This window comes from Mustela putorius, unplaced genomic scaffold, assembly GCF_011764305.1.
Source record: "Mustela putorius furo isolate JIRA1106 unplaced genomic scaffold, ASM1176430v1.1 tig00003949_pilon_pilon_pilon, whole genome shotgun sequence".
In the NCBI taxonomy this organism is placed as follows: Eukaryota; Metazoa; Chordata; class Mammalia; order Carnivora; family Mustelidae; genus Mustela; species Mustela putorius.
The window spans coordinates 7219092-7245360 of record NW_025422093.1 but is presented as its reverse complement, the minus strand read 5'-3'; the positions used below and the strand labels follow the sequence as shown (position 1 = coordinate 7245360).

General features: G+C 40.6%; 1 protein-coding gene across 5 annotated transcripts in view; it reads right to left on the bottom strand.

Annotated features, from left to right (window-relative positions):
* Nucleotides 1-26269, bottom strand: part of ANK3 (ankyrin 3) — a 671415-nt gene that overhangs the window by 148828 nt on the left and 496318 nt on the right. For all 5 annotated transcript variants that reach the window (XM_045069902.1, XM_045069903.1, XM_045069904.1 and 2 more), the window contains 6 exons: nt 15834-15932; nt 9960-10157; nt 8031-8129; nt 5361-5459; nt 3192-3290; nt 68-265 (listed from right to left, as the gene is read on the bottom strand). In XM_045069902.1, the coding sequence (XP_044925837.1) occupies nt 68-265; nt 3192-3290; nt 5361-5459; nt 8031-8129; nt 9960-10157; nt 15834-15932 (792 nt within the window). The remainder of the gene's footprint in view (nt 1-67; nt 266-3191; nt 3291-5360; nt 5460-8030; nt 8130-9959; nt 10158-15833; nt 15933-26269) is intronic.

Below are 26269 nucleotides of genomic sequence, written 5' to 3'. Positions count from 1 at the left end.
GTGGCCTCAGTTGTAAGGAGGATGGCTTTGGGGAGACACAGCAGGATTCCAAGACTCACTTTCCTACCTTCGTTGTTATAGAGAGAGATGCGCCATGATCCAGAAGGAATGCAGCTACATCCTCGTGTCCCTCCCGGGCCGAGAGGTGGAGTGGGGTGTACCCAGAAGTCGTGGCTGCATTTGGAGATGCTCCTTGCTGTAACAGCTGTTGTACAATATCTGCCTTCCCCAGTCGAGCAGAAATGTGCAGTGGGGTTTGGTCATCCTTAAGTGCAAGGCAGAAAAAACAAGGCTGATTAGTTTAGAGAACAATGATGACATTGTGGATCATTCAGAAAACTTTGCTTGGTATCAGAGGCTACCTTCAATGCCTTTCAAGTAACCTATTAGTCTGAAAAGTGTGAGAAGAAGTTCTGTCTGTAAATTAACCCACTACCACCTGCCACACTTTACCAAAATTTTAACCTCCAATGGTTCCTTTTTTGGGAGAGAAGGGAATGAATCCTAGTAAAACTCAAATAACCGAGAAGGCATTTTGCCTCCACCAGCTCAAATGGAGTGAATTCTTGTATTGGTATCACCTTTTTATAGTCAAAAGCAGAGGGGTGGGGTGGGGAGCACAGGGTTGTGCAGGTAGATCTGCACAAAGGCTCCCAGCCAAGGGGGCTAAAAGCCAGCCCACCCTCTGCTTGTCAAGTGGTACATTCCGGGCATGGGTGGGATCTGCCTCCAGTAGAAGGATCCCTTATTACAATTTACCCCGAGGCATGAGGCACCAAATCTTGCACTGTTAGGGTCTTATCCCCAAGGGGGAGAGGAGTCTTTTTTAGTTTGCCCAACGATGCCCTGTGGGGGCCATTGTTTTTCCACTGGCCAACCCAATGGCCATCTCATTTTTTTTTTTAAAGATTTTATTTATTTATTTGACAGAGAGAGACCACAAGCAGGCAGAGAGGCAGGCAGAGAGAGAGAGAGAGAGAGAGGAGGAAGCAGGCTCCCTGCTGAGCAGAGAGTCCGATGTGGGACTTGATCCCAGGACTCTGAGATCATGACCTGAGCCGAAGGCAGCGGCTTAACTCACTGAGCCACCCAGGTGCCCCTGGCCATCTCATTTTTAAAAGGAAAGCCCACACCTGAATGGGAAAAAAGTTCAGGTAAGTGCTTCCTGTAGGGAAGGTGTACAGAAGAGGTTGGAGCACAGGAGACGTCTTTGAAGATAAAAGTAGGATGAGAGTCAAGGCCAAAGCAAGAGAGTCTATATAAGAAGTGTAAAAGGAATTGGGGTGCCACAGGAAGAAGAGTACTGAAACCAGAACAAGATAATTGCTGCAGAAAGATCTCCCATAATTCTCCTTTGGCCACCACCACCACTGCACATTTGCTGAGCATCTACATGTCCCAGGCTCTGTGCTAAGTACTCCACCTACATTTACTCATTCATCATCACACCAATCTTATCACCAGCAACTATCAGGATTCTCAGTTTCTATATGAAGAAACTAGGAAAAGAAATGTGCCATGGAGATGTTAATTCATTGCCCAACATTACAGAGCTGGGAAGTGGTGGATCAAGATTCAAACCCAGGCAGTCTGGCTGAGGAGGTCAGGTTCTTAATCATGATACATACTGCCTCCTTAATGAAATCATCATCACTATGAATTATCTCCTCCATTTCAGCTTGTGGGTTAACCATTCCCTGGGTACATTGCTTGGTATGGAACCAATAACACTCAGAAAATGTGAGGTTTCTTGTAATCCGTGGTAGAGTACAGCCTTTCCTATCCGTGGTTCTTTATTGATGAAGCAGATTGAACCAATCTCTTTAGATCAGGGCTGAGAAACTACAACCCAGGGGCCAGATCCAGTTGCTGCCTGTGTTTGTAAATAAAGTTTTATTGGAAACAGACATGCCCATATGCTTATGTAGTATTGCCTATGGCTGCTTTTTGCTCTAGAATGTCAGAGCTGAGCAGCTGTGGCTGAGATGGAGCATCTGGCAAAGCCTAAAATATTTACTCTCGTCCATTTAACAGAAAAGGTCTCCAGATCCTCTGTAAAATGCACCAAGTGGCACCACAGTCTATTGGACACTCAGAGTGTGTGGTGGCTGCTCAGAACGTTACAACCTTTGTGCTCATCTGCAGATTTCATGCTTATAATGATGTAGTTGTGTTTGTTCCCACACTAGTATGTTTGTACTAGTCACTTTACTACTTTGTGCTTTATTTGCACTAATTACTTTAATTATACAATCACACAATAAGTTAGCAGGTAAAATATGAGTATGAAAGAGAAGCCTCAATTTTTCCCTAAGAATACTAAGTTGAAAGCTTTGGAGAGTGTTGATAGAAGTTGGGAAAAAACAACTATGGTCAAATTAGATGCAGGTGAGATAGCTAAAAACATTGGGAGAATATTATAAAAGTCTAGAAATATTCTGCATACAAACTGCTTCATACGTGTCTTGGTTTTCTCTCTACCTAACCTGAAACTAGAAACTGTAGACAATGCAAATAAATGGCAAATAAATGTACATTTATATACAAAAGTTAAATTAAGCAGTTAAAGAATCTATGTATTTATTTATAATTCCTGACCTGAACTGCCATCTTGATAACCAGACCAACTGACAGGCAATGGGTGACAGGTAAATGGGTTTCTTTTGGAAATTAAACACCAGGCAGAGAATGAAGCAGTCAAACTCAAACTGAAACCATTCCAATTCAAGTCTCAAGTCTCTTCACGGCTTCACAAATTGTGAAGAAAAAGTAAAAACTTCCTTTTTCCTTTTATGTCTGTGACCAGTGACACAGAAGTTAACCAAAAGAGTTCAGTCGTGCTTCCGAACTGTGCTTGTTCTAGAAGTTTTGAGCCTAAGTCCTTCTCTGTGGAGTGTGAAAAACTCTGGACCAAGTCTCGGTTTGGTTCCAAATCTGCAAAGGGCTAACAATATGCCAAGGACACAGAGTTCTTTCTGGCACAAAGTTCTTGTTCCATTTAATTTTGTCAAATAATTGAATGGACAAATGTGTTGGGATTTTTTTTTTTTTAACAATATCACATGCATAGAACTTTTGTCATTACTTTATGAAAGTATTCCTGGAAGAGAGCATGCATGTGTTTAAAGGCTGTAATAAAATCAGGTTTTTTTTTCCCCTCAATAGCACACACTTTCATGGGTTGCACGTACCTTGGCTTTAGCTTCTACCTGAGCTCCGTCTTGCACCAGATACCTCACAACTTCGGCTTGACCAGATCGAGCTGCCATGTGCAATGCTGTTTCTCCTCTCTGGGGAACAGGAGCCAAGGGTAATTAACTACAGCTCTCGAGGAGGGTGGCATATTTTATTGGCATAAAGCTTACGATGGAGGGTTTTTTCTTTTCTTTTTTTTTTTTTTTTTGAAAAAATAGTCCCAAGCACTTCCTTACTGAAAACGAGGAAGGACAGGAAATTGAATACTCAAGAAGTTCACATCCACCTGATTCATGATGGAAGGGCTGGTGTAACCCTGGGGAGCCAAGTCTCTGGCAGTATCAGAAGTGTTGCTCCATTGGCCCCAGGAGGGCTTGACAGGTGAATGCTCACCAGAGCCAAGCAGGAGAGGAAATGAGCGAAGGCAACAGCCAGGGACTGCTCCACAACAGAGCACCCCGCCCCCTCCATGGTGGGTGTGTTGGGGGGTGGCAGTGCTGCCTGACATGCAGAAGGCTTTGGTAGCGGTAGCTGGTAGCCCAGTAGGATGCCAGCCCCGGCAGGCCACACCTTCCTCTTTTTCAAAAGCAGTGGCAGTTTGGATATTTGCATATACTTCTTAAGCCTGGTCCCCCCAAATCAGAATTGCACCCAGAACAAAGCAAAACCCTAAATCTGCAAGGACAACATAGACACACCTGAGGGTCAGACTCGGTTGCAGGCAGTTGGTTTGCTTTCTCTGCTTTACCTCAGCACACCAGTATCCTAGTTTGCACATTATCCCACGGGGCCCTTTTCCTTGTCACTGGATTCCTCCAACCCAACCATGCCCCCATTTTCGCCAAAAGAACTGAATTCAGATCATCTGTTCATTCATTTAATAAACAATGAAAATATTTTTAAAAAATGGATAGAAACAAATAGTCACAGAAATCAAAGGATTCTCTCACACCATGGGCACCCACCCACAAATTCCTTTTCTAAATCAAGCCTTGTGTTACAGGATAGCCACCTCCCTAGCAGGATATACAAAGGCACATTCACGTGTAACTTGTTACTGCGTTTACTGGAAGAGCATCCGGGATAGAGTTTACTGTATTATCCAGGGTCTTCTTAATGAAGGGAAATCTCTCTCTCTGGCATTAGTTACAGAAAAGATTACCTGTCAGCTGCGAAGCTGGTCTGTATCTTGTGCATGTGCTGATTTGGGCTCCGGAAGACAGAGCCTTACTGGAAGCCCACCATCAAGGGGAGTGTTCGGACCTTGTGGCTGACCCTTTCTGTGCCAGCGTGTGGTTTATTTGTTAATGCTGTGGTGCTCATTAGTCCAACCAGGTTCTTAGGCTTGTGGTCTGTTATGCTAATAATACTATGATGTCTAACTTAAAGTCCTGTAAGGTAATGTTAAATGCCACACGCAGACCTAGGGTGAGAAGTCACCTCTCCAATACTTACTCTGAAATGAGTCTTATGGTTCTGCAGAGCAATGATTAGTGTGGAAAAGCAATACCATCCAATGATCTATGAACATGGATTTGCTGTAATCATGGCTCTGCTATAACATGCTCAAGCACACTAATGAGAAAAATCATTTTGAATTTACTTGCAATTATAATAATGGTGATTTGAGGTGCTTCCTCAACATGAAACACTTACTAAATGCTTCTATTGTTAAAAAACAAAAACCAAAAAATCTTCCCTTCTTCCAAAGCTATTTTTTAGAGTGCAATATCCAATAGTAACATATCTGTAAGGTCTATACACACAACTCATAAGTCCTAATGTTTTGCGATCAGCTAGTGATTGAACAGATCTTGCTTTCGAAGTAAAGGAAAGCACAGGTATTCTTAAATTTTGTCTTTTAAGCAGTAAATAGTAATTAACCTATTATTTTTAAAATAATTTAATTATTTTATATAATATTATGTATTATATAATATTAATATTATATAATATACAATATAAAATATGTATTATATTATATAATAATATAATACTATATTGATATATAGTATAATATAATATTATATATTTATATAAAATATAATTATTTTATTTAATAAAAATAATTATTAAAAATTACTTAAAAATAAGTAAATAAGAACAATCTTCACCAGTTTCTGAAATACTCATAATTGGACCTTCTTTCTTGGAAGGATACTTACCACATTGGTGGTGTTTGGAGAGGCTCCATGATGCATTAGTTGTGATACGATATTTACATGCCCCATGAAGGCAGCAACATGGATTGGGGTAAGGCCCGACTAGGAAGAAAAGAGGGAAATGCTGGTTTGTGATCTTATCATGAAAAGGTTTTGTCTGCCTGTCTCCCTGCCTGCCCTCCACCCACCCACCTTAATATAACCACTTGAGTGATCAGATCAAAGACACCAGCGCCCTGCCTATTTTTGGCATAGATTCAGATTCAATAAGATAAACGCATCAGGACATGATCATCGTTTCCTTAAAGCAGGTTCGGTGATTATGAAAGACCTATGTCATATCCACTAAAGAAGAAAAAGTTCATATATTTTATGAAGATCAATGAGAAAAAATTAGAGAAAAATGACTTAAAGTTTTTTCCCCCTTTGCTACCAAACCTTCTTTATCCATATAACCGTGTGTGTGTGTGTGTGTGTGTGTCTAAGGGGGGTACTTAATGCCAACCTTCTAAAAAACGAGCAAATTAGGGTGCCTGGGTGGCTCAGTGGGTTAAGCCGCTGCCTTCGGCTCAGGTCATGATCTCAGGGTCCTGGGATCGAGTCCCGCATCAGGCTCTCTGCTCAGCAGGGAGCCTGCTTTCTCCCCTCTCTCTCTCTGCCTGCCTCTCTGCCTACTTGTGATCTCTCTCTGTCAAATAAATAAATAAAATCTTTAAAAAAATAAAATAAAAAAAAATAAAAAACGAGCAAATCAGCATTAAATCTTTAATCAATTTTTAAATTTCATGAATATTATAAATTAAGTAAGGCAAATAATACAAAGGTCACTAGACTAGACTTTAAATGTTGTTTGTCTATAATCCTACACACACACACAGCCATAACACTTGTGCTTTGTATGTGAAATGATGCCACTTATAATTTTTTAGAATTTCATTCCATTTGCAACATGAACATAGTCATTTGGTAAAAATATTTAACATGCCTAGAAAAAGCTTTTTTTTTTTTTTTAAAGAGAGTGAGAAGGAGATACCAATCTCAAGAGAAATTTGAGAAATGTCAAAAAATATGTGAAAGGAACTCTGCCTAATAATAGTGAGGTAAAGGGCAGAAGAGAAATAATTCTGGTTGCCCCACCTTCAGACAGTGGCAACCGAGGGAACCAGGGAAAAGCTCTGTGTTGTAATTTGGCACTTTTCTCCACCAGCAGGGGGAGTCCTTAGAACACGTGCAGGGCCAAGCCCTCATCTCCGTCTGCCCTGCCTTTGGGAGCTCTCAGGGAATACAGGACTGGCAACAGCCCCTTCTCAGGGGCTGACATCTCTGGATATTTATTCAAACATCAGTCAAAAAAATTTGATCGCAGAGCCCACTCTGACTTTAAAAATGGTTGCTGCGCACTGAGAATAAGCTTTTAAAAATCACAGGTGCCATAATAAAGCCGTAAGAGTGAAGAAAGAATAAAGCAGTAGTAATATTTTCAATCATTTATCATTTTAAAATTGTGTCGCAAATCAAGGCAAATGTTTCATCTGCAGATAAGAAAATCAGGCAAAGTAACAGTCACTAAGCTAGATCTCAAACTTTCTATTTGCCTCCAATGCTACAGCCTTCACTGATGCATTCAACAAACCTTTACTGAACGGCCTACACTGTGTTGCTGGCATCTACAGACCAGTGGGGCTCAGCCTGTGCCCATGGAGCCTGGACTCCAGAGAGAGCCTGGACTCTCTGGAGGCAGGAGAGTAGTTAGGTCATACGTGCTTTGATGGGAAGAGGCAGTCTGCAGGGGAGCTCCTACAGTGGGCTAGGGGTGAGGGATTTCCCTATCCTGTCCAGGCGGGTGTGCAGAATTAGCTGAGCAAAGCTGGGGTGACACATGGAGGGTGCAGAGATAGGGAGGTGAATGAAAGGGTGTCCAGTCTAGGGAAGTGTCATGGCTGGCATCTAGGGAGACCAGAGTGCTGGGGCTGGAGTAGGGAAGGAGAGTCCAGAGGGGCCAGGGGTGGCCGAGCCTGGTTTGCTGTCTTGCAGGCTCAGCACTGGTCCTGGTGGAACATTCCTCTGAGTTCCATGTCAGTTTGTACAAAAGAAACCTAGAGCTAGTCCTTTATTAACTTCAGCAACTCTGTGTGTCGTTCATTCTGAATTTTGGGAGAGAGAAGTGTTCAGTTTACAAACACCTGGAGGTTCGAGTATACAGAGTTTCTCCACCTTGGCAAAGTTGACATTATGCACCAGATAATTCATTGTTGTAGAAGGCTGGCCTGTATACACTGTCAACTATTCATTGGCACTGGCTTCTAGTAGCACCATGTGGCTGTCACAACTGAAAATACCTCCAGACGTGGTCAGCTGCCCCCTGGGGGGCAAAATCGCTCCCACTGAGGAGTACTGCCTGACAGGATTTCATGAAAATTACGCTTTCGTTGATGGTACCACTCACCCCTAAGCATGAAGCATGTGTTTTGGATGATGTGTTTGTACCCACCCCCCAGACTCCTGTCTATTCTCCTCCGGATGGGCAGCCCCTTGGGTGAAGGATCTACACAGTCATCAGTGGCAATCACACACACAGCACAACTAGCTGTTCTCTGAGGAAGGCTCTGAGACTCCAGCTGTGAAGGTATACACTGGTGACACGGCGAAGCCTAGAAATCCTCCTCGCCTCACCTCGGTTACGGCTTGGATGGATGCACCGTGTTTCAGAAGGAGTTCCATGACTTTAATTCGATTCTTCTTGCAGGCAATATGAAGAGGAGTGAAGCCGTTCTGAAAGGGACAAAGGCACAGAAGTACATGACCACATTCCTTGAAGATACAATTCCTCCGAGTGTGGTAAAATGTTTGGGAAATGATGTTCTGTAAGGATTTGGAAGTAAATGACGCGATGAAACAGAACGCGGATTCTTCTCTGGAAGCGTAGGTAGTCTAGCTGCTCCTAGAAATCCACAGTACTCTGCTGATCACGAACAGGAAGTGAATTTTTGTCACAGCCTCTTGGTGGCTGAGGCAAAATGGTCATGAGTTTTTTTAGATTATGTTATTTTGGAATTCACTCTTCCAAATAATATGTCCCTCCCTCCTCCATCTCATTTCAAATACAGACTAAAAACAGCTGGGCCCAAACATTTGTCCTCACAGCCCAAACTCTGCCAATGCCATTCAGCATTCTCTGTTGAATTTTAGGACAACTACAAGACTGGTTCTAGAATGTTTTCATCCCTTCCAGTTTTAGGGTTCAAATAGGTGTTTACTCCCAAGGAAGCAGGAAACAACCCAACATTATTTGGATCACTTGGTTTCACATTTCATCTAATAAAGGAGTCTGCTTTTTCACAAATTAGCTCCAAATCATACCACTCGATCATTGAAACCACAGAGCATTTTTCAGTCACCATAGAGAACTATAAAGTATCAGGGGCCACTCTAAAAGCTTAGGTCCAAGTCACCATAGGTGTTTCCACAGCCACTCTGAGACCGTTTACCTGGCCATAGTCCATCCCAGGATGACTGGCTCTAACCTCCACATGTTGTGAAATCTTCCAAGTCAGAGGAAAATGAGAGTGAATGTCCACACCCTGTTTTAAGGCTTTTTTTTTTTTTTTCTTGTATGGAAAAATGAGTCATGACTGCTAATTTCTTTTCCTCCCTTCTCAGAATTCAAAGATATGCTTGATATACTGGTCAGGTCAACAGCTTTTGAAATACTATTTCAGTAAAAGCTTTTAGTGACAATGACAGGCTGGGGTCAGAGTACTCCTCAGTCCTCATGTTTCCTGCCCCCAGAGTAGCAGAGGCACTTGGGGGTCCGTTGGGACAGGGAGACAGTACCAGTTGGAAAGGAACAGTGACCCTTTCTAAATCAGTTGATCAGATGACAGCCTTTACCTTAAAATTGCTAGTCAATTTACATGTCTTCCCTAGCATTTGGTGACTGATTTTTTCCTAAACATGGGTGCTTATTCTGAACTAAATTTAAACAGCTTACCAAATTGGGATTATTTATTTTTCCAAAGACAAAAACCCCATCTCATCAAGAAAATCAAATTACAGTACAGCTAGGGGTTAAAATAACAGATCATTTTAGGAGTTAAGACTACAAATGAGACCAAATTTTCATTTTTATCAATAGGAAAAGGAGATGACTGGCCATATGTTAGCTTACATGGTAAACGTAATACAAAAGTTTAGCTCACACATTCCTAGACCACTGATGGGTAAGAGAAAGTTTTTTGACCACTTTTCCTCATTTTTTTAGATCTTGGGGAAAAAATTTTAATTCATATAAATATAACTATACCCTCAGTAAGATAAGTCTAATCACCTCAGTCTTTTCTACACCTACAGTTTTTGGGTCTTATTTATGTTAAGAGATTCACCAGTGCGACCATAAAGAGATTAATGATTTAGCCCCATTGGCCTTGTTCACATCAGAAATAGGTTGTTTCTTTAAAGGATATTTGAAAAAAGTTGAGGGGAAGTACACTTTACTTAACTAGAGCTTCTATTTTTACCTCCTCAAAGTAATCTCTTCTCACGTGGAGGCTGCATGTTGTCAGCAAGACAACACAGACTGGAGCTGTTGGCTTAGCCACTCACCAGGGCTTTGGCATTGGGGTTCGCTTTCTTGTCCAGGAGGACCTTGGCGACTTTGTAATGCCCGCAGTGGGCAGCCACGTGGAGGGCAGTCAGGTAGTCATTGGTGACGTCGTCCACGGGCACGTTATGCTGGAGGAGAAGCTGGACGCAGTTCAAGTGATCCCCTTGTGTGGCCATATGCAATGGAGACAATCCATTCTGGAACACATAAGAAAATCAGAGTTTAATGTTTTACCTTTTAAATGCAAATGTCCCGAACATAAAATACAGCACAAATATGAGAAGATGAAAGGCTAGTTTTTCACACAGAAATACCTTTTCTTTTTTAAAAGGCTTTTTTAAAAGTTTTATTATCTAAATTCCAAGTCGTTAACATGTCATATTACTTTTAATTTTAAGTAAACTCTATACGACACACAAGATCAAAGATCAAAGTCACATGATCTACCAACTGAGCCAGCCAGCCACCCTCTTTTTAAAAGGTTTTGATGATTGTTTTGAACTCTAGCTATTTTTAAACCTAGTCCTCTCACTTCTTTTATCAGTTGAAAACAAATTTTTCAAGATAATTTCTTTTCTGGTTTTAAACATGGTGTGAATTGGGGTGACTGGGTGGCTCAGTCAGTTAAACATTCAACTCTTGATCTCAGCTCAGGTCTTGATCTTGGGGTTGTGAGTTCAAGGCCCGTGCTGGGCTCCACACTGGACGTGGAGCCTAATTTTTTAAAAAATATGAATTGTACTAACGTCCATTATTTATCTTATCCCCAGTGAACTAAAATTCTTTCTTTTTTCTTTCCTTTTTTTTTTCTTTAAGATTTTAAGTAATCTCCATTCCCAAATGGGCCTTGAAACCACAATCCTGAGATCAAAAGCTGTATGCTCCATGGACTAAGCCAGCCAGGCATTCCTGGAATTCTTAATATTTAAGAGTGAGAAGGATTTTTAAAAATTTTTTAAAAAAGCAAAAGTAGATTGGAATTCATTACACTGGCTTTTTTTTTTTTCCTTACAAGTTACTAACACTTGATATTCTTATATTGATTTGATCAATAAAAAAAGATCTGACTAAAACAACACATTTCATTTCCTATCAATGTAGAAAGGAATTTTCCTCTTCCATCAGTCTGGTGCCCCCCTGTGTCTGTGATGAGGAAAGGCAAGGCACTGACCAACTCCTCAACTAACACCTGCCTCTATTTAAATCAACTGGGATCAACGACACAGTTAATCATGCGTGGTAGGAATAAGTCAAAAATTCTTTAAAGAGTTGTGAGAAGAAATAAAGCAGGTTGGAGGACATTTAGCAACCAGTACTTATTTCCCAGTGAAGACAAAAATAAGGCATTAAGATGTCAGTCCTTTCGCACATGCTTCCTTCAAATATGCAGGCAAAGTGGAGGAGTCTGGGAAATTTCTAGAGAATCCAATTGTCAAGAGAGGCTCTGTTCATCACTGTAACATAGTTTAACATATCTGGGGGTGGGCAAGAAGCGAGTGCAAATTCAGTTTCCAAAACATGTGTCATCGGTGAACTTTGAAAATAATGATGTATTAAATAGGCACTGATGACTCCGGGATTTCTGAATCCTCTGGGCCAAGTTATTTCCCGTAATTTATCTATTAATGACATAAAATAGTAGATCAAGATAAAAACAGTGCAAGCCTTCCTCTAGCCGCCCTCATGGTACCATTCACTCACTGTGATATATTTCAATGCAACACTAGTTGTGCTCCTTGCAAGTAAAATTTCATGGATTATAATTTCCCCAGATTGTGCGGCATATATAGAAAAATAAATATTCATGTAACTTTAAAGACTTCATACATGGTCAATCAGAATATTTCTGCCTAGGGGTGTCTGGGTGGCTCAGTGGGTTAAGCCTCTGCCTTCGCTCAGGTCATGATCTCAGGGTCCTGGGATGGAGCCCTGCATCTGGTTCTCTGCTCAGCGGGGATCCTGCTTCCTCCACCCCCCCCACCTGCCTCTCTGCCTACTTGTGCTCTCTCTCTCTCTCCGTCAAATAAATAAATAAAATCTTTAAAAAAAAGAATATTTTTGCCTAAAAAATTCCACTCTAACATTCTAAATCGAAGTAGACACTAACATGCAACAAAGGATGGGGATGCTTCTCATTTGAGATCCTGCCACCCACGAGCACATGTACATCTCCTTTCCTCCCTGCCAAGACATTCCTTTGCTTTATGTTCTGAATGGTGAAGTAAACAAAGAAACAAAATCTCAGAGATCAAATGATAGTCGTGGAGAGTAGAGATGGGAGGCAGTGCCAACGAAAGAAGAAAATTCTCTAACGATACACAAAATAACAATATATGAGTAGGTAAGTTATAGGGCATTGGAGAAGGAGGAGAAGAATGTAAAGACCTTCTGCCCTAGGAAGAGGGGTCTTATCACAGACTGCCCCCTCGTAAAGCTGAACATACAGATCCAACACGACGGCTTTCCTTAGCTCAGAAAGATGAAAGCCTTGAGGAATTAGACAGATGGCCTTAAAGTCAGAAACGCATTCATTCACTTAAAATTCATTCAGGAAATGTTTCTGGCAGGTCTACTATGGGCCAGACACTAATTTAGGGGCCTGGGATACCACACCGAAGGAGGCAAAGTCCTTGCTTTCATTCTACCAAGGAGAGAGATAAGTACACAGGAAGAGAAGCTAACAAGGAAGCCTCTGTGAGAACAAAACACTGGAGTCAGAAAATGGGTAGAGATGGCAGAGATCTGGGACAAGCTGAGGGAACTCCATGTAGGGGCACAGGACATGAGGGTAAACCTGGTGCGTTCTGGAAAGTGGAAGCAGGCCAGCTGGCTGGAAGATGGTAGGGAGCAGAACAAGAGGAAAGGCAGGGAGGTGGTCAGATGCTGGTCAGGAATTTATTAGGGCAGGAGGCTACTTCTGAACAAACATGGTAGATGTGACCTATACGCATCCATCCTTTCCCAAACTCTGAAGCAATTTAAAAGATAAATTCCACAAGGGCATGTATGCACACACCCCCAAAACACACAGGAAAGGAAATAAAAACAGAGGTGTGATGTCTATACATTGTAGAATGTCAAAAGAGGGTTTAGTGTGTTAACACATCCAGCAGAAGAGAGAAGGTAGAATGCTAAGCATCTGTGGAGGGGTACATCAGCGGTGGTTAATGTTTAATAACTACAGCTCTTTGAAAAAGAAAAACTCTGGGGCACCTGGTTTGGCTTAGTGGGTTGAGCGTCTGCCTTCAGCTTGAGTCATGATCTCAGGGTCCTGGGATCGGGCCCTGCATCGGGCTCTCTGGTTAGTGAGGAGCCTGCTTCCCCCTCTCTCTCTTCCTGCCTCTCTGCCTACTTCTGATCTCTCTCTCTGTCAAATAATAAAATATTTTAAAGAAAAGAAAAAAAGAAAAACCCCAATATGTGACATTTGCCAATCCCCATGGTGTGAAGAACCCCACTATGACTGATTTCGAGCCATCAATATGATGTCACTGAATACAGAACTGGAAAAAGATGTACACAATAGGCTCAATGATGTGGCTCCAACCCACTGGGTAAAATAAAGACAGGTGATTGATTTCTTAGATGCCCCAAAGGCAGGGCAGATGGAAGCACGACACAACTTGGAAGATAAAGATGAGGCCTGGAGTCAAAAGCAGGATTGGCTCACCTGTGTATGAAGCGGTCAGGTTTCTAGGTCCTTCGGACCTAGCAAAGCAAAAGGATTTTCCCCTTGTCCTTCTCAGGAAATCAGGAGTTTAGTTTCTGGAGAAACTGAAGCAGAGCGATTCTGGAAGCAGGAGCCTGGGCAGTGGCAGTGGTGAGGCTCTGGAGTGATACCAGGTGCTCACAGAAAAAGGAAGGCTGGCATGGGTGTCAAGAGTGTGGTCTCTCCAGTTAGACTGCCTGAATTCAAATCCTTGTTCTGACATGAGCTGAGCTCTCTTGAGAAAGTTATTTTAACCCTTTGGGTCTTAGTTGCCTCATCTATAAAAAGGGCCTAAGAGTAAAATTGGTGCCTCATTGTGAGGATTCAGTGGGTCCATATATGAAAAGTGCTTGGATACCACGTAAGTATTTGTTATCACTACCATGATTGATGTATGCATAGAGAACTAGGAGAATGACAGCCCCCTCTTTTTTTTTTTCTTACTCGGAATGTACTGACACAGATTCTACACTGTAAAACATTAGCAGATTCGTCTCTCAAAATAACTGAACTTGCCAGAAAAAAAGGGCAATTAACCGTGACATGGGGGGACGTGTACGGCTCACCACCAGTGGAGTCCTGCCTACACTCGCATGGAGTTTCCACTCAAATGTTAGTGCCTGACACTGATGGTGGGGTACAGACACCTGTGGGAAACCCCAACATGAAAGAGAGAGACAAAACCAACACAGAGAAAAAATATATTGTGAGGAATAAGAGACAGAAGAGAGGCAGGAAAAAATTAAATTCTGGGGTGTTCTCAGAAAGGTAATAGACTATATCGCATCCATTAAACAAGAACTGGATGCTTTAAGAAAAGAAGTTATCAGAGAACAAGAAAATGTTCTTGCCCATTATAAGCACAGAAGAAAAAAAATCAAGGAAATATCTTGGAAAGAAAGAAAAAACAATGAGAGGAACAAAAGGGAGAAAAGACGGAGACAGTAATTTTATTTTTAGCTATGCCTTATTGTTTTGATGAAATGAAAATTAATTTTGAAGAGAACAAGGGTTTTTAGGTAGGAGGTGACACAGTGTGGTTGACGTGATCTGGCTACATTGACTGTTGTGCATTGGGAATGGGGCTGGAGAGGACCATGGCAGGATGGAGGCACCAGTAAGGAAGCTGTTGTAAGGCTCCAGTTAGTGGTGAGGTGACTCAGAAGAAAGCAGTAGAGGTGGAGAAAAGATAAATACAGACTTCTTGAAAGGACAAAGCAGAGTCAGAAGGCCTTAGATGAGAAGCCCTCAAAAGGTCAAGGTGTCATCACATACAATGAAATACTGTGGCTGTTTCATACTGTTGGTAACACCTCACTTGGTTACTAATGTAAACCCTACATTTCAAATGAGTGACGGAATTGTTCAGACCACCTGGAACCTCGTGCATCTCCACTAGGGCTGTTGAGGAAACACCAACCAGAGTACTCGCACACAGGAGTAACATGTGTTTTTGTTGTTTTGATGACATTTAGAAGTAAGGCTCTTTATAAAGCTTAATGCAGTTTCCACGTATCACTGATCAGATTAACAAAAATTATGGGACTCAGGTATTCCGTATGTTTCAAAATTTATTTATAAATATTCTCTTATTAAATAGTGCCAAAGGCTTTATCATAAAAATCCAGAAGACATTCTGTAAGACATTCATTTTGAGGCAATCACCATGCATTCTTTTTGCATATGTCAACTTTGCCAAAGACTCAAGCAAGATGCCATCGTTCCAAAGTTTCCAGCCTTTATCAGTTAAACGATATCCCCTTTAATAATCTGTAAAACCTCAAGAAATAAACCAAAGGGCGGGACAAAGAGAGCCAGTCCCCAGACTTCCAAGACTATAGATCTTATATTTTCTTTCACAAATAAACAATGATTGATGAGCTATGAAAATTTCACAGAGTAAGATCAAGCAGTGAGTGTTCCCAAAATAAAGCAAAAACAAGCAACACGCACAAAGACGACTTTGTGGCAGGGCGCACTCCATCGAAAGGCTTCATAAACCCAAACTAATGTTAAGGTTCTCCAAGATCTGAACTACTCTTCACTGCTACATTGGAATGGTATCATTTTTCTATGATTCAAAGGCAGTTAAATAAGCTCAACAGGCAGTAAAGGCATGCAAAGTGAAATACAGTCCACGTCCAAAAACTTGGGAAGAAATTACCTTGGTTTTTGAAAGAATGGGGGCCGCTCGGTCGAGCAGCATTTCCACCACCTGCTCATGGCCGCTCCTTGCTCCACAGTGCAGGGGCGTCAGACCGTCCTGAGGAACAAAGGCAACATCTTCAGTTAGATTTGATGGGAAACTCCATAAATGCAGTGTCTTTCTTCAGGATTTGGTGCGACTTCCAACATGTTGTGGACCTGGGACTTTCAAACATTTACTCACATATCTCAAAATAATTTCCTATTCCTAAGTAGAAAACTAAATTTTTCAAAAGTTTAAGCAGTTGTAAAATGCATAATTTCCCACATATTAGAATACTCACCATTAAAAATACGATTGTTTCCCTACTCTTTCCATATCCAATGGAATTGACCTACCATAAGTAATTTGAGAGCCACCATTTAAAAAAAGTAAAAAAATAAACTTTTATTATAGAAATTTGTTTTTTTAAAGATCAACCTCATTTTATTTTCTTTTAAATTTAAGTTCAATTAGCCAACATACAGTCCATCATTAGTTTCAAATGTAGAGTTCAGTAACTCATGAGTTGCATGTAACTCCCACTCTCATCACATCACGTGCCCTACTTAACGTCCAACTACCCCATCCCTCACCCACCGCCCCTCCAGCAACCCTCAGTTTTTCTCCTATAGTTAACAATTTCTCATGGTTTGTCTCCCTGTCGGGTTGCTTCCCATTCAGTTTTCCCTCCCTTTTCCTGTGATCCACCGCACTATTTCTAATATTTCACATATGAGTGAAACCATATGATAAATGTCTTTCTCTGACTGAATTATTTCCCTCAGCATAATACCCTCCAATTCCATCCATCTCAATGTAAATGCTAAGTATTCATCCTTTCTGATGGCTCAGTAATATTCCATTGTATATATGGACCACATCTTCTTTATCGATTCATCTGTCAACAGACATCGAGGTTCTTTCCATAGTTTGACTTTTGTGGACATTGCTGCTATGAATATTGAGGTGCATGTGCCTCTTTGGATCTTTACATTTGTATCTTCGGGGTAAACATCTAGTAGTAAAACTGCTGAGTCATAGGATAGCTCTATTTTTAACCTCTTGAGGAAATGCTACAGTTTTCCAGAGTGGCTGCAACAGTCTGCATTCCCACCAACAGTGTCGAAGGTTTCTTTTCCTCCACACCCTCACCAACTTTTTGTGTTTTCGATTATTGCCATTCTAACAGGTGTGAGATGATATATCATTTTGTTTTTTCTTTTTTTAAAGATTTTATTTATTTATTTGACACAGAGAGATCACAGGTAGGCAGAGAGGCAGGCAGAGAGAGACAAAGGGAAGCAGACCCCCCGCTAAGCAGAGAGCCCAAAGCGGGACTCGATCCCAGGACCCTGAGATCATGACCTGAGCCGAAGGCAGCGGCTTAACCCACTGAGCCACCCAGGTGCCCCTTATTTTAGTTTTGATTAGCATTTTCCTGATGATGAGTGATGTTGGACATCTTTTCATGTGTCTGTTGGCCAACTGGATGTCTTCTTTGTAGAAATGTCTGTTCATGTCTTCTCTCATTTTTTAATTGTATTATTTGTTTTCTGGTGTTGAGGTATAAATTCTTTGTATATTTTGGATACTAATCCTTGATCAGAGGTGTCATTTACATTTTCTCCCATTCATTAGATTGACTTTTAGTTTTATTGTTTACTTTTCTATGCAGAAGCTTGTTATTTTGATGTAGTTCCAACAGTTTATTTTTGCTCTTGTTTTCCTTTCCTAGGTGATGGATCTAGAAAACTGTTGTTATGCAATGTCAGAGAAATTATTGCTCTCTTCCAGGTTTCCATGGTTCCAGGTCTCACATTTATGTCCTTAATTTTTGAGTTTATTTCTGTGTCTGGTATAAGAAAGTAGTCCAGGATCATTCTTCTGTATGTAGCTGTCTGGTTTTTCCAACACTACTTGTTGAAGAGATTTTTCCCATTGCATATTCTCGCCTTCTTTGTCAAAGATGAATTGACCATATAATTACGGGTTATTTCTGGGCTCTCTGTTCTGTTCCATTGATACATGTGTCTATTTTGGTGCCAGTATCATACTCTTGTGATTACTACAGCTTTGTAGAATATCTTGAAATCTGGGATTGTGATGCTTCCATTTTTCTTTTCCAATATTATTTTGGCTATTTGAGGTCTTTTGTGGTTCTGGACAAATGTTAGGATTGTTTGCTCTAGTGAAAAATGCTGTTGGTATTTTGATAGGGACTGCATTAAACCTGTAGATTGCTTTGGGTAATATGGACATTTTAACAATATTTGTTCTTCCAATCCATGAGCATGGAATATCTTTCCATTTATTTGTATCATCTTCAATTTATTTCATCCGTGTTTTATAGTTTTCAGAGTACAGCTCTTTCACCTTCTTGGTTAAGTTTATCCCCAGGCATTTTATTATTTTTGGTACAAACACCATCCCAATGTTTGTTTTTATCAATGTTAGTGCTGAGACATCTCCTCTGCATAAGTAAGTAGATGGACTTTGTTAAAGCAGTGTCACTAGTTCTTTGAACTCCTGAATTACATGCCAAAATCACCTACACGGTGAAGATTTTTTTCAATGATGCATCATAATACAACTCCTTTAGGTCCTTCATTTTTGTTAGCAGCAGCAGCAGCAAGATTTCTAACCATCCAATGAGCGGAAGAAACTGTTGCTCAGTCATTAGCACACCATTGTGAACATGACACTGATATCCTGAACTCTTTGCCTTGCTCAACTCTGTCCCCCTTTTTCCCCAGGTTTTGCACCCTGGGGCCAGGTGTGTGAGAGTTAGTTAGGTCTTTCTTTAGTGCTAAGGTAGAAGGACTGTTGTACTACATGTTTGGTGGGAAAGCCCGGGAACTGAGGAGTGGAAAATTATTCACTCAAAACTATCTAAGTGGCCCCAAACTCTAGGGAGAGTTTTTACACACCCACATTACGTGTTCCCCAACTTGAAGATTCCCACGGTTGACAATGCCTACCCAAAAGATAGTTAAAATTTAAGGTACATCAGAATGTAATTCAGTGTGTTCAAATCACTTCTAGATTGTATGAGCAGATCTTGAAAATAACCGTAATTATCCTAATGTATATTTGGTGAGGTACAATCCTATTTCTAACCTACCAGCCACATCCAAGAATTAAGTCCTTAAAAAATGAAATTTGAATCACAAGCATTGCATGACCTCATTTGATCATGCTGTGAGCATGAAAGCATTCTGCCTTTTATGCTGATTTAAAACATTTGCTCTTATAAACCAAAGTAAAGCAATGTATAGACTTTGAAGTTGGAAACAGCATTTTGCTAATAAAAACAGATAAAAAAATAAAAATCACTATAATGTCCAAGGGTCTTCCCAATAATGTAAAATCTGAAAATATCTGAAGGAGAAATAATAATTACCTCTATCCTCTACCACACACACAGAAACATACCACACAGACCCTTTTATATTGTCTTTTATGAACTGAAAGGTCAAATCTGTTTCTTTCATTTTCGCATAAGTAGATTCTAAGACCCAAGAGGTGACAGAATACGTGCAGACGTGTTCAAACTAAGGTCACACAGAAAACATAATTATTTTAGCCCAACTCATTTATCCTTGAAGATTACCTTCCCCCAAACAAACTCCTACACACTGAACGCAAAGTGTCTGGCTTGTTAAGTGCAAAACCTCGACTCCTCGATCCTTTGAAACATACTGTTCCTTACAGACGTACATGTTTGCCCATTTCATTTTTTTTAAAGTTTTAATTATGGAAAATTTCAAACCTATTTCAGACTAAAGCAGACTGAATGGGGTAACGAGCCTCTGGTGTGTGGTGCTCGGCGTCAGCCGTCACCCGTCACCTTCCTGATCAGGCTTTTCCCTTCGTGTCCCTGACCTTTTCTCTTCTCTTAGATCACTGTGAAGCCAATCCAAGCTTGAAACCATCTGATCCTCACAACTACCCTGATACAGAAGGCACAATCTTCATGTGATACATGAAGACTCGAAGGGTTCCAACAGGTTCAGTGACGCATCCAAGGCGGCACAGGCTGACGGCAGAGCTAGGCCAGACGGTGCGGAACAGACAAGGCACGTCTTGGGAGGAGTTACTACGACAAAGCCCCTTGGCTCAAACTTCCAGCCACCCTGAACCTTCCTTTTATCTACATTCTGCAGCTGCTGCCTCTGATCTCTGGTGTTTATTTATTAAAAACTCATCGACTCCAGAGATGCGGCTGGGGGAGGTAATTTTTTCATCAGCGCAAGAGCAGTGAAGTGCCATTGTCCCCAGCCATTGTTCCTATTACCACCTGGTTTCAATCATCAAGTCAGCTGCTTCCCCAGGGTTGAGATCTTCAGTTCCCAGCTAACTGCAGTGATCGACCTGAAGCACCGCTCTTTTCAACTGGACTTTGACTTGCAGTATTTTTAACATTGATCGTGAGTAGCTGACTCCTTCGGATCTTCTGCAAATTTGCTCTGCAACTTTTCAAAAGTGCAGGACTTCAAACAGCCAGGATCCCGGCTGGAGAGCTGCCTCATCAGGGAGCTGTACAAGATGTCATGACTGCCCGGCCTGGCTGCGAGGACATTCACAGGTCAGTGCAGAGCTGGTGCCCAGAGTTAATGCAAGGTCTTCAGCGTCACAGCATTTACGGTGACAAAGAACACAGCTGCCCGGCCAGCCTGCAGTGAGACTGAAGGGTATCTGCCATGTACTGCTTCACACTTAGTTCAGTTTAAAAAAAAAGGAAAATTAGCCAGCACTGAGTTGACTTAATACCGATATTTTGGACAAAAATTAAATATTTAAATTTCCAGGGCACCTGGGTGGCTCAGTAGCTGAAGCAGCTGCCTTTTGGCTCAGATCATGATCCCAGGGTCCTGGGATCCAGCCTGTGTCAGGCTCTCTGCTCAGCGGGGAGCTTGCTTCTCCTCCCTCTGCTCTTCCCCTCTCTTGTGCTATCTTTCTCAAATAAATGGTCTTTTAAAAAATTTAAATTTCAAACTAATTTCTTTTGCTTTGAAATGGGTGAGGTTTATCATTCACGTTTCTGGAGCCCTGTGTTTGGGGACCATCCATAACTGCCACTCGTTCCCCGGCCAAGCCTCAGTTCCCTGGGTTAAGAGGGACAGCCTTCCCCGAGTGCCACTCCTTCCCACCTGGTCCACAAACCCTCTGTAGCTCTTTGTCTTCTTGCTTCTCTGCATTGCCCACACGGGGTACCTGCACAGACTCCCCTTCCCACTTTCTCCGAGATCCCAGCGTATACCGTTTGAAAGTCCTATGTTCTTACGAGGTTTTTCCAAAACTGGACATAAGCATCCCATTTGCAGGGCATCTGCCTTATTTTATCTGTACTTCTTTTGAAGAACCTCGAACTTTTGGTTGAGTCTTAGTCCTTTGTGAACAGGCATTATCCTTTCAACGAGTCTGCTTCTGAGCACAAGGCCACTTAGTTTAAGGGATATTTGACCGTCACAGGGAGGGTTACTCAGTACTGTATCCGTGAAAGTGGCTTAATGGAAATGAGTGAATGAACGCATGGAGAGACCAGGTAAATGGGTTTGGGCACTAGTCTTTCAAAAAAGGTTTTCTAGTTAGCTGGTTAAAAATCCCTTTCCTTGTTATCCTTTTTGTCTAGATTTACCTTGTACTTCAGGAGTGCTATACTTTGTCTTTCTTTCCAGAAAAATAAAACTCTCAATTAAAAAGAAAAAAAAAAGATTTTAAATGTGACAAAAGACTGACGAGTCTTTCTCACTCTCAGAGTAAGCAAAATATCAGGAGTTGTTCTAAATAAGATATTTTCCTCTTACTTAGAATACTACAAGCTTAACAAAGGGAGCTCCTGTGGATCCCGTGGTTTGGAACACAGCGGCGATCTGGTGTACTCCTTTCCCTGAAACTAGAGCAGTGCTTTTTTTCCAATACAAAATGAGGAATCTAACCTACTCCCAGCACAGTGTCACTTAGAATGGGTCTGGGACCAAAAAGCAGTTCCTCAGTTGCATATGAAAGTGCCGGCCTCTGGATGGCAAATGCTTGACAAAGGCAATTCCCGGGGCACCAGGGAGGCCGTCTCAGTCTCACCAATGGCGGCATGTGCGCTTGGATAGCAGAGAGAGAGAGAGAGAGGGATGCTGAGTTACCATAGTAACGTTATGGGAGAGAAGGGAAATTGCATGGGGTTAGTTTTTTTTTTTTTTTTCCCCCAATTCCCCTGATTTTTAAAGCACTAACATAATGAACAAGTATTCCCTTGGGGAGAATTCTGAAGCAAAGCCAACTGGCTCATCCAGATCTCATATTTCACCTCGGTGACAGTAATCTTATTACTGAGGTGGGAAACTGTGCCTTACTGGCTGGACAAAATGCTCTCTCGTGTTAGCCTGAGAGCAAAACCTTGCACACTCGAAGGTCAAAAAGGCTTTCTTTCGGGTCCTGTTTTTGCCAAAAAGCATGGAGCAGGACATGAAGGCATTACTTCTGAGAACACTGCACCCAGAATATGTTCTTAACAGGCTGAACTTGTTCAAAGCCAATACTGAAGTGATACTAATTCTTGACTTGGGAAATAATTTTTAAAATGTACATTTCTTTTGACATGTATTCTGTAGGTTCCTTTCTTTCCTTCTCTCTAAGCAATAAATAAATAAATCTCACTCTAGAGAAGAAAAAGGAAATCAAGCAGAGAGAACTCTTTTCCTATATCAGGGATGTAAAAGAGGATGTATATTTCACTGAAAACTGGAAACAATGAAACACAAAGCAGGTACTTCTCCAGGAGGGGAGAGCTGTAACAGGGTAGGAGAGAAGTCAAAGGGCAGCAACTGCTGTCCAACAGTAATGCTCTTCTCAGATCTGTATTCTTTACCAAAACTTCTGACTGTATCCTCATTGTATGTGTGTTCAGTGGTACAGATTTGACCAAGGAGGGAGTGTTATACCATTTTTTGAAAAACCCCTGTTGTTACAGGCACACTGTACTTGTGAACTTACTGAATCTTTACAACTCATGAGAAAGACACCAGAGTTCCACTTACAGGTAAGAAAGCTCCTCCAGAGGGTGGAGGTACCTACTCAAGGTCACGGAACCTACTCGAGGTCACACACAAGCCAATGGCTGGACTCTTAATTTATACTTCGCCTTGCCTCCAGCTGAGGAATCGGATTCCCTCTACTGTCAAACAATCTCCTTTCATGACCTAGAATTCATTTCTGCCATTTATGTATAGGAGAGAGAAGTATCTCTTCCTAATTCCCTTCCTTGCTGTCCCTGTCATTCATTCTGTATGTTTAAATTAAACTAAAATAAGGCAAAATCCTTCTGTTGTTCTCTCTGCTTAGAAAACCATGGCTTTCTCTCTGAGCCTAGAACCTACACCTTTATGCTATTTGTTGTGTATTTTCCCACTCTGTTCTTTGTGCCTCCTTTTTTGTCTTCCTTTGGGTTAACCGAGCATTATTTAGTATTCTAATCACTGAATCATTACACATATCATTGGCTATCTCCACCTTTGGCTTTTTAAATCAATCTTTTTTCTTTTTCTTTTAGTGGTTGCCCTAGGCATTACAATATATATCCTTAATTTAACATGTCTACCTAATATTATCAATCATGTATCACATAGTAATATTATATATGATGTATTGAATTAATATTATATAACTTCACATATAATATGAAATTCTGCTATATTTCCATTTACACTATGAGTTTTATCTTTTGTGCTATAAATATTAGATATTTAATGTCGACTACAAACCTAATAGATTGATATTTTTCTTTAATCAAATTGTTTAATCAAAAATGTTTTCTATGTTGATCTGCTTATGTATTACTTCCAACTTTTCTTTCCATTTTTTAGATCCTTATTTCCATTTGCTATCATTTCCCTTCAGAATAAACAACTTCCTTTAGTATTTCTTTTAGTGTGGGTTTGATGTTTTCTCAAGTATTGCTTATCTGAAACTGCATTCTGCTCTTATTATGAATTTGTTTATAGGATATAAGTTCTAGGTTAACAGATATTTTTTATTTAGTACCTGAAAAATGTTCCATTGCCTTTTGGCCTCCAGTGTTTCTTTTCTTTTTCTCTCTTTTAAATATTTTATTTTTTTATTTGAAAGAGTGAGAAAGCAGGAGCAGGGGGAGGGGTAGGGGGAGAAGCAAACTCACCCTTAAGCAGGGAGCCCGATGCGGGACTCGATCACAGGACCCTGGGATCATGACTTGAGCTGAAGGCAGAGGCTTAAATGACTGAGCCACCCGGGTACCCCTGACCTCCAGTGTTTCAGATAATAAGTTTGATTACAGTCTCATCATTATTTTTCCATTTATAATGTGTCTTGTTCTCTGGCTGTCTACATTTCTTTCCCTATCTTTGATATTTAGCAGCTTTGGTATGATGTGCCTCTGTGTGGTTTTCTTCGTATCTATCCTCCATGGGGATATGGTATTAACTTGATTAACTTGATTTTTAACCTTTTTGCTTTCCGTTCTACAGTTTGGATGATTTTTATAACTTGACTTCAAGTTCACCAATTCTTTCTCACTTTGCCTTCAATCTGTTCTTTATCCCATCCAGTGATTTAAAAAAAAAAAAAATTAGGTATTTTTTTTTTAGTTCTAAGATTTATTTTTTTAAGATTTCTTTACTTCTCCTGAATTTTTTTCTTTTTTTGCCTTATTGATTTTATCTATCTTTTCCTTCAGCTCTCTAACATATTTATCATAGTTATTTTATTTTATTTTTTTAAGATTTTATTTATTTATTCAACAGAGATCACAAGTAGGCAGAGAGGCAGGCAGAGAGAGAGGAGGAAGCAGGCTCCCTGCTGAGCAGAGAGCCCAATGTGGGGCTCGATCCCAGGACCCTGAGATCATGACCCGAGCCAAAGGCAGAGGCTTAACCCACTGAGTCACCCAGATGCCCCATGGGTTTGTTTTTATTACATACTTTTTCCTTTGGACTGCATGCTAGATTTTGTTTTTCCTCTTGTGTGTACTAGTAATTTTTAAATTATATGTCAAATTTAGATTAAATACTGGATATTATGAGTAATATGCTATAAAGACTCTGATCTTGTAGGGACATAGTTTTAGGTTTTCAACGGCAAATCTGTTTCAGTTTTGTCCTTATTCCAAGAGTAATCCCTTTAGACTTGGAACACAGCTAGAACTTCTAAGATGCAGTTCTTATAGAGTTAATAAAAAGCCAAAGAAGTTTACCAAGCCTCCCTGATGTGGTGATTGTCTTCCTTGCAACAGGCACTGCTGAACTTTCCTCTCAGCTTTCGATTTTTTTACCTGTTATTTCCCTCTGGCCTCCTTGGTGTTTCAACACCCCCTCCCCTGCAAACACACATAGTTCAGGGCTCAGCTAAAGAGTGTGGGGAGTTGTTAGACTGACTTCAGTGCTTTATTTGTGGTTCCCTCCTTTCAGTGATTCATCCCTGAATATCCAGCCACTCTTACAGCTCCAAACGTGATCCTCTAACCTCAAGACAGTAACATTGTGACTGTCTCCATGAATTGTATGACAGTACCTCCCTTATAAATAGAGATCTCATGATATTTAGTTATTTCAAAAGTTGAATTCACTCCAATTTATGCTAAGTTTTGATTACTTTTCAGTGCCTTCCAAACACGTTTTAAAAACTATTTTTTCAGAATCTATGATTTTTACCATTACTTCAAGTCAAAATTCTAATACAGTTGAGTAAAAACATGAATATGTGACTTCTACACACTCTGCCATCACAGTTTATATTTGTTTCTATCGCACACTATTTCCTTAGAAAATATTACATGGAAAAAATTCAAATTAAAGTTGACACTTAAAAAAAATAATGACTTATTTATTTATCTTAGTTTTCCTTTGGGAAGGAGGATAATTAACGATACTTACTGTTGATAACTATTGAGTTCTTGTGTGCCTAATGAATGCAGAGTTATTTAAAAGAAATAAGGTTACTGAGCATTACTGACTTACATCACAAGAAAATAGGAGAAAGAGTAGAGTACTTGCTGGGCACCAGCACTTAGAACCACAGCAATTAATGAAAATAACACCTGACCTGAGCCTGCTCTACAGACTCTTCACAGCAGCCTGGCTTCAGGGGTACCCCAAATTTACCCAATACCTTTATATCTCTAATTTCGTAAGGGAAATGGGGTTTCCAATATGCTGTAAAATCATTAGGAGAGAAAGAAATAGACAGAGAGACACAGTGTGGGAGAACATGCTCCCGTCATGTCCTCAGAACTCTTTGCAACTCTTAAAAGCATTCTTTCCTTTAAAGAGATTTTCATGTTTTGAAAGCTAAGGGCATTTCATGATTACTTGTACTTTCTTTTCTTTTCTATTTTTAAATATTAAGATCTAATTTTTTTTAGAGCACTTTAAGGTTTATAGCAA